Source organism: Gekko japonicus, unplaced genomic scaffold (genome assembly GCF_001447785.1).
Source record: "Gekko japonicus isolate JY-2015 unplaced genomic scaffold, Gekko_japonicus_V1.1 scaffold15, whole genome shotgun sequence".
NCBI lineage: Eukaryota > Metazoa > Chordata > Lepidosauria > Squamata > Gekkonidae > Gekko > Gekko japonicus.
Window position 1 is genome coordinate 3,859,996 of NW_015165830.1, and position 9,307 is coordinate 3,869,302.

A 9,307-nucleotide genomic window follows, 5' to 3' on the forward strand; every position below is an offset into this window, starting at 1 on the left:
ATTGATGCCAAATTCATCCCAAAATCTGGGTGGGGCTTCAGTTGAAGGATGACAGCTGAAATAATGGCTGGGAAAGGAACAGCAGAAGACTTCTTTCCAGGCTATTCACATGTATTTCTTGGATGTGATGCAACTTATTCCATATGAAAACCTAGCAGTTCAGTGTTAAATCTGGGAACAAAGCATAGAAAATCACCAGATGTTGACACATGTAGTTCCTCTTTGTGTGCTGATTGCTAGATGGTCACATGGAAAAACTGATGTATTAGGACATCTCCCACTCCCCTGACCTAGAAAGAGACAAGGGAAGCACTAAGCAGAACCTTTCCTTTCCTTATATTAGTGAATTATGCTAGCAACAAGAATAGAGAGGCCTTCTATTACCCTTCCATAATGGACTTCCTCTCCTTGCTTCTTGTCTGCCATTAACAGAATTTGTTGAGGGCAAGGCGGGCAGGGAGTCCAACATCTCTAGAGAATGAAGTGTTGGGTACATCTTAATTTAATATATACATTCCTAACCATACCCTCCAAATGATGTCAGGTGGATGGTGGTCTTTCAAAACAACATTTGCAAAAAAAAAAAAAAGCCCCTTTGATTAAAAACTAATTTTTATCCAACTCTTATTATAGAATCCTTGTCCAGAGTTAAATTCCAGCTTTCTTTCAAAGCTGACGTTTTGGTGGTTCACTGGGTAAGTATGTTCTTCTAAGGATTGTTTTTGTGTGTGTGACCTTGTGGCTGAATAGCAAAACTCATGCTTTGAAGGCAGTAGGTTCAAGATTCAGTCCTCGAGAGATAAAATGATCTCAGGTAGCAGATTTGGGGGGAAAGAGCTTTCTCTGCCTATAATCCCGGAGAGCTGCTGTCAGTCAAAATAGGCTTTTTGGAGGGCAGAAGCAGTAGCCTGGTGGAATGCAAGGTAAAGATCCCGAGTTCAGTCCATGGCGCCTCCAGTTAAAAAATCTCAGGGCCTGTCAACTCATGTGAAGTGGTAAGGAGGTAGCAGAGAACTGAACTGGTGGGATGGACTGTACCTCCTCATACTGTAGGTGGGGAGAATCACATTTCTCAAAGTTCCTCATAAATCATAATTCCCTGTAAGTGGAAAACCAACACAGCAGGCAAAAGAGTAGGATATGATGTGTGTCCTTTATGTGCTATTTTTTTATTTGCAGGGATTTTTAAAAATTAATGTGATTTTTTCACCTGCAGTGTGAAGTGATACCCTACCACCTGAATCTGTGGCATGTGTAGACTAGGTGTCAAGTAGCAGGTGTTGGAAACATCCTGCTTTACCTGAGATCCTGGAGAGCTTCGACCAGTCAGAGTAGACAATATTATATTAATTAACCTCTGTATTGTTGATTAAAATAATATCACAATTCTGCTAGCATAAGGATTCCCTTGTGGTCTTGGTTGCTCAGCTACATTCCTGTCAATACAACAACTCTTTGTGGCATTCATTCTCTCTCTCAACCCTCTCCCTCAAAATACTGTGTGCCAGTTGAGGTAAAATATAGAAAAAGATTAAGGCATGCTTACATGGAAGAAAAACTCATGGAAATTAGTTGGATTTCCTTTTGAGTAAAAATAGATATGATCGATATACACTTGTGTTAGTGGTGGGACAAAGTATAAACTGCCTTTAAAAACTGTAGTACAGAAAATGCAAGAGAGAGTAACTAAGTTATAAATGTGATATTGTGTGCTTAATCGGAAGCGTTCAAATAATGGTCTGCACTGTGAATAACGTGCACGCTGGTGTATGAATGGGCATTTAAGATTCAGGTTTCATTTCCCATTGAAGCCATATTTTACAGGGGTTTTTATTATCAGTGCTGTGCAGCAAGGAAAGAAACATGAGTCTTGGGTGTGGTATGAAAAAGCGCAATTGTGCCAGCCTTAAGCACACAAATAAAAATGATAAATTCCCTTACCCCAGAGAAGCATTGTGTCAACGTGGCTATTTTATTATGAGGGGGGAAATCAAATTTACAGTTATAAGGGCTCAGTGGAAGTACTTTCTAAAATTGCCAAATTAGTTTCTGGTATTGACGCTGCTTCTTTTTTTAGCCCCTTTCTAGATAAGGTGGGGGGATTGGGAGGTAGTTGCCATTCCAGAAAAATTACAGCTGTCTCAATTGCAATCTTGTGTTACTGGGAAAGTGCCCCCTTTACATCTGCAAACACAGCAGTGTTGCAAAGATCACAGTTGAGCTTATGTCACAGGCACCTATTAGCTGGGGCTTACAATGAGCCCAAAGCGCTTTGACCCTGTTTTTTAAGAAGGCCATTCTTTCCTTCTTCTTTTATGTAGGGACAGAGATATAATGCAGAAGTCATGTATGCTATCTTAAACTCTTTGGAGGAAACATGCAATCTATATATCTAATAGCCAAGTTGCCCCCGGAGTGCGGATCGCTAAATCAGCGCTCCGGGGGCCCTTGGGGGGGAGGGGGAGGTTTGTGCACACGTGGGCCAGTCCCCACGTGTGCACAAAAATGCTAAAAGTAGAAAAAATTTTCGGGGGGATGTTTAAATCCCCCCGAAAGTGCAAGAGCGCTCCGTGCGCATGCGCATGGAACGCTCTGTAGCTGACCTTGCCGCCGCCGCCTCCTCCTTGGAGCCGGGCAGGCAGGCGGGGGGAGGACCGGCCTCACCAACGCTGCCGCCGAGCCCGGCAAAGGGGGGGGAGGACCGGCCTCTCCGCCTCGGAGCCGGGGGGGGAGGACCGGCCTTGCCGCCGCCGCCGCCTTCTCGGGGAGATGGAGCGGGGGGGGGATGGAGGAGATGGAGCTCTTCTCCCCCCCCCCTGCGAGTATCGCGGGTCCCTGTCTTGTATGAATATAATAGTAATAAATAATAACTTGCTCCAAGGTTTGATTCATGGCTGCTGCACAGGAATTTCTCCCATGTCCTAACCATATTGGCCCCCAGATGTTCACTCCTAGAAATGGAATAGAGAGCTTTCCACTCAGCAACAGGAGGCTTAGCCGGCTTCTTTTCCAGAAGAAAGCAGCCCTCTGATTAAAAACAGTGCCTCAAGGAAAATATTTAATATCCAGAGAAGTCCACACAAAGAGTTGCTAATGCTTGGGTAGTTTTTCTCTTAAGGATTCAAAATGCAAATTTCAGGCTAGGAAGTAAATCATTTTGCCCCAGTTCCGCTAGATAAAGAGAGATGGGTTAGGATGTAGCACTTGTGGTCAGCTCCCATGTTCGTTCAGGTTGCTATGGGAGGGTAGAAGGGGAACAGGGAGTAATTCAACATCACCGACAGCAGCAGTTGCATTGACGTCAGTGGTGAACCTATTGCCTTGCAGGGAGGGGGGGAAGCCAGAAGAATTTGCAGTAAAGGTTGACTGTCATCAGGGATCAGCTGCTAAGCTGTGTTCTGTTTGTGGATACCATAGATATGATCAATGAAAGTATGTAAATAGAATGACCACAGAACTGGGAACTGGTTGCTATTTGTTAATAAATTAATGGTACATACAAAAGATGAAGAAGAAGGACACGATAGGTGGAGGCAATGGCAAAATGGATGAGAGTGTTTTCAGTCAATAGTGGGGGCATCAAGAAACTTTACAATTCCATGGAATGAAAGTATTTTGAACAATCCCAGTCCATATAATGTGACACTAACAGTTGCAGTCCTCATAAGAGTTATACCCTTCTAACGCTTTTGACTTCAGCAGACTTAAATGGGTATCACTCTGCTTAGGGTTGCATTGTGAATGTGCTTGGTGCAAAGATGTAGTCGAATGTCTCTTTTCTTTCTGTAAAAAAATCATATCTTCCCTCTCCACAAAATTATATCTGAAGAAGCTTACAACATAGATAATAAATAGTGATAAACAAATACTGTTTAAAAAATTCAGTTTTAAATCAGCAGTAGAACATGGTCAAGTTGAAAGCATCATAAATATCCTAAAACCTGCATAAAAACAACTCTAGAACCACAGTCTAAAACATTAAGAAAGGATGGGGTAGTTAAAATCAACTGGGGGAAGCTCTGCAAAGCTTGAAAGGGTAAAAACATCCTCATCTGATACCTAAAAGAATGTGAGTTTGGTGCCAAGCAACCTCTGTAGGGGAGGCAGTTCCGCCGCATGGGTGTCACTCCTGAGAATGATCATTTTAGAGATGCAAACTATGAGAAGAGTAGATGTGTGGGTTATATTCAAGGTCTGAATTTTAACATTTTTTTGCTGTGTACTGAGATATTTGCAGTGCTTTCCAAAGCAGAGCTACACCTTTCTAATTCCATGGGAAGTCAGTTGTTGTACCTCTGCTTAGAATTACCCTGCCAGTCATTGCTGTGTTATAATTTTAATAGTTTTAAACTGATTTTAGTTTTTTAATCTGTTCACCAGTTTAAAGAGTTGTGTGTGGGGGTGGGGTTCCTTTTTTAAAAGCAGCTTAAGAGTTTTTCTTGATCCTCTCAAGCAATTAAAACCATGCACACAGAACCTTACCTTTGCATTCTGTGTTTCAAGTAGTTTGAAATAAATTGCTGGTTGTGCACTCACACAACTATAGAATCAACACTCCACCTATACATATGTGCTGAATGGCTAGGAAAATACATTTTCCCCATAAACTTCTTGGGGAGCATGGCTAGATGCATGTCAAGTAATTTTTCTATGCAGTCCTAAGGAGGGTACCCCCTTCTATACCCATTGATCTCAGTGATTTTAGAGGGGTGTAACTCTGTTTAGGATTGCATGGCTTTCTGTGTATATTATTGGACAGAAGCAAAATAAGAGCCAGTGTCCATATACTGGATCATATCATTCTGTCTGGCAAAGCTCCTGGATTCCAATTAAGAAACATCACAGGAATTGGAGGTAACATAGGGAAACTAGCTAGCTTCTGTTAAAGTGGACTTTGTGTATGTGATTTTTTTAAAAAATACCCTTCGCAATAACTTATCTGGACTATTTGTCATGGCATCACTATGCAGCCAGGCGTAACTATTATTTCTCCTTTACTGGGGCTGAACTGTAATTTGTGGGCAAGTCAGTCAGTCTGTAAACAAGCAAGGATACAAGCTTGACTCATCCATGCCCATAATGAAGATAATCTAATATAGTCTGATCCAGTAGGGTTTTTCTTAGGTTCTTTCTAGATGGCTTTAAGGGGAGAATTAGTCATTTTCATAGAGGAGAGGTCCATCAATGGCTACTAGCTATGGTGAGTAAAGGCAGAGACTGATCAAGAGAGAGATCTTGGAGTTGTAGTAGATAACTCACTGAAAATGTCGAGACAGTGTGTGACTGCAATTAAAAAGGCCAATGCTATGCTGGGGATTATTAGGAAGGGTATTGAAAACAGATCAGCCAATATCATAATGCCCCTATATAAATCAATAGTGCGACCTCATTTGGAATACTGTGTGTAGTTTGGTCACCACACCTTAAAAAGGATATTATAGCTTTGGAAAAAGTGCAGAAAAGGGCAACTCGAATGACAGAAGGCTTGGAACACTTTCCCTATGAGGAAAGGTTAAAGTGCTTAGGGCTCTTTAGCTTGGAGAAATGACGACTGAGGGGAGACATGATTGAGGTTTATAAGATTATGCATGGGTAGAGAAAGAGGTACTTTTCTCCCTTTGTCACAATACAAGAACTCGTGGGCACTCAATGAAATTGCTGAGTGGTCGGGTTAGAATGGATAAAAGGAAGTACTTCTTCACCCAAAGAGTGATTAACACATGGAATTCACTGCCACAGGAGGTGGTGGCGGCTACAAGCATGGACGGCTTCAAAAGGGAATTAGATAAGCATATGGAGCAGAGGTCCATCAGTGGCTATTAGCCACAAGGTATAGATAGGGACTCTGGGGCAAGTAATGCTCTGTCATCTTGGTGCTTGAGGGGGTCAACAGTGGGAGGGCTTCTAATGTCCTGGGCCCACTGGTGGACCTCCTGATGGCACTGGTATTTCTGGCCACTGTGTGACACAGAGTGTTGGACTGGATGGGCCTTTGGCCTGATCCAACATTGGCGTCTCTTATGTTCTTAAGTGAACCTCCATATTCATAGGCAGTAAACATCTAAAACCCAGTGCTAGGAGGCAACATCAGGAGAAGGCCTTGGCCTTTTGTGCCCTGTTTGTTTGGTCCTCCCAGGAAACTGTTTGGCCACTGAGTGAAACAGGGTGCTGGACAAAATGGACCACTGGTCTGATCTAGCAGGGCTCTTCTTATGTTCTTAAGTACCCTTTAGCTCATGTTACCACCTTTTTGTACTTGCAGTCAGATAGAACTACATATTCATGAACTGCTAGGTCTATTTTGACTTAACAGGATTATGCATTTTTCTCATACTGCGCTAATGGCAAAGGTTAACATGGGGGAAGAAAGTGCACAGCTGCATGACATCAGGGCTCCAGTAGGTTGTCCTAGATAACGTGGAATGGAAAAGTGGGAATAACACAAGTGGTTGCTGCTTGTGGCCAGAACCATATATTCACTATAGCATGTAAATCTGGCATCAGTAAAGCTGACGTGGCCAAATGTATTAAGAGTTACTGATCTGGTTTCTCTTCTGCAATACAGTATGGCAATCCAGGGGTATAAAAAGCCTCTTGAAGATAAAGATTTGTGGTCTCTGAATGAGGATGATAGATCTGAAGTGATAGTACATAAGCTCCAGAAAGAATGGGATAAACAAAAGCAAGAAGTACAACAGTAAGTTAACTTTTTCTTAAAATGAGCACATCTTAGAGTTTTGCTTTTGTGAATAAAATGGGACTTCATTCTATGTTTAAAAAGTAATCAAAATTGTATTTGTTTGAGCATTTATGTGGTGTTTTTCTCCCCAATAAAGACTGTATGTTGTAAAAACAGGAAAAGAAAAAAGACTTCTGAGTTCAGGGCAGGACCTGGTCTCTCTGTGTTTCAGAGGTTTCCTGGTGTGTCTTTTAGGAGAGGGAACTAGATTTTATCTACCATACGTATTAAACAGAACTGTCAACTTAAACAACAGTGTGACGTAAGTACTTCTCTAAATTAGCAGTGTACAAATGAAAGAGATTCTAGTGTTGGTATAATGCTTGCCATTGACCCAGGAAGGAATAGAAGACAGATGTCACCACTAACGTTCCCTGGATGCCAAGTTTCTGGCACTAGGAATTTGGCCTTCTCCCTTTGCCTGGGCAACAGTACATGCTACTTGCTGCACTTCAGGCTCTGCCTTAAGCCCCTGTCAAGCTAGTCCCAGTTCCATCTTTAGCCTCCAGTTCTAACAGCTGACCCCAGAGACCCTGGTTTGAAGGATAGACATAGGGATGGGCATGAACCAGGAAAATTGAGGTTTATCCCAGTTCATGTTTTGTGAGACCCCACAAACCACGAGCCTTCACGAACCTTCCTGTTTACCGAACTGGTTTGTTTCATGAGGTTCGTGATGCAGTAGAATGGCCTTCCCGTGGGCTAGAGACGCCAAACTCGCAGTGAGTCTCCAGCTGATTCTCCTGTTCTACCAAAGGGAGATCACCTCTCTTTTCCTTCCAACCCTGCGATCCTCGACTTCCAGGCCTCCTGAGGTCCCCCTTTTTGGCTTGGCCTCATCTGCTGGCCTCCTTCTGGTTTCCCAGAACTCTTGCCACTTCTATCAAAAGGTGGTTGCCCCCCTTTTTCCTTTTGGCCCAGCAATCCTTGACTTCCAGGCCTCCTGGGGTCCTCCTTTTTGGCCTGGCCTCATCTGCCAGCCTCCCTCTGACTGACCCATCTGTGAGTTACCCAAAGTTCCCACTGCTTCTGCAAAAAGATCACCTTCCCCTTTCTCCCCAAGCCTCAGATCTCCGCCTCCTCTATCCCCTGTGCCGCTGGCACACACCCCTCCTCTGCCTCTCTCTCATCTCCTTCCACCTCCGACCCGGGCTCTTTCACGCTTTTCTTTGCACCCCCAGGTCCCAGAAGTGCCACTTTAAAAAAAATTAAAACTTAGAATTATAAAAAAGACAAAAAAGAGATACAGAAGCTGGGCAATGTTTGTGATGAAACTAGGTTTGTGCCCATCCATAGATAGACACACCAGGTCTAGTTTTGGGTACAATTGTCCCAATCCTGGTAGAAGTACAAGGACAAGCACATCATGAACACTGAAACAGAGAGTGCACGTGTTTTCACAACGATGTTTCCATGGTCACAGACACACTTCACATAGGAATACCATCAGTCTTGAATATTTTGTGTGTTTCAAAGAGAGAGTCCTATATGAATATTTAAATGTTCAGAGGTTTCCCCAGTGACTTTCACTTTGAAAAACCTAAACCATCAGAATGTTGCTGCCCATTTTTCACCCTGGCAGCCTGAACAGCTGATAGGCATGGGACTAATGTGAAGTGACTGCTCTGCTCCTCAGGAGACATTTCATTGGAAAGAGGAGTCTGTCTTTTTTTCAGCTCTAAAGTGCAGAAGCTATCGTCTGTGTGAGCTTTACAGAAACATTACCTCTTGCTATTCAAGAATATGATAATTTGGCAAGGACTCTCATCCTGAATAACCCAGTCTGGGAATAAATTACCTGTTTTTATTAATGTTTCTCCTGCCTTAAGTTTCAGACAAACAAAAGGTCTCTCCATAGTGATGTTTTAAAGATAGGAAGTAACAAGTGGGTCTCAGTACTGTTCCTTTCTTTCTTGTAAAGCTGTTGCTTCCCAGTACAGAGACTTGACTTTGCTTCTTCTCACTGTGCTTAGTAAAAGTTTTCCTTGGATAGTGTCTGCCTTCTTATAATAGTATTTTTGGCAGCACTGAACGTAGTGTGGGTGTTGCTGTCAGCTGTAAAGATTTAAAGAACTCCATATTGCTCAGCAACTGCTCTTTTTGCATTTTTGTTCCTTTTTTAAATAACAAAGACAAATATGTAACGTTTGAAATCTGCTGGTTTTATCAGTGCACAAATGTGTAATTCTGTAGTCATTGTGGGAATTTTGCAACAAGAGGGCAAAGTTTTATCTTGGTTTTCTGAGGCCCTCACAATGCAACTTAAAGAAACCATATCCAGGGTTTTATCAAACAGACTGCTCAGAGTGTCACAAGTATTTCAAGCCAGTATATCAACATGCTGCAAATGTTGATTATTTGGGGTAGTAATTGTCCTTGGTGACATATTTCCAGACTGTTCACAAGTCTGGTCTAGGCCAAGGGTAGGTTTTGTTTTCTTGCCACAAATTTTATTTATTTAAAACATTTATATGCTGTCTTGCCATTAAAGATGCTCAATCTGGCTCACAATAACAATATAATGTAGGAATAATAATAATAATAATAATAATAATAATAATAATAATA

General features: G+C 42.3%; 1 protein-coding gene across 1 annotated transcript in view; it reads left to right on the forward strand.

The window, feature by feature from the left end:
• Nucleotides 1–9,307, forward strand: part of ABCC3 (ATP binding cassette subfamily C member 3) — a 142,443-nt gene that overhangs the window by 71,004 nt on the left and 62,132 nt on the right. The window contains exons 6-7 of the mRNA XM_015410727.1: nucleotides 634–695; nucleotides 6,566–6,697. Coding sequence (XP_015266213.1) covers nucleotides 634–695; nucleotides 6,566–6,697 — 194 coding nt within the window. The remainder of the gene's footprint in view (nucleotides 1–633; nucleotides 696–6,565; nucleotides 6,698–9,307) is intronic.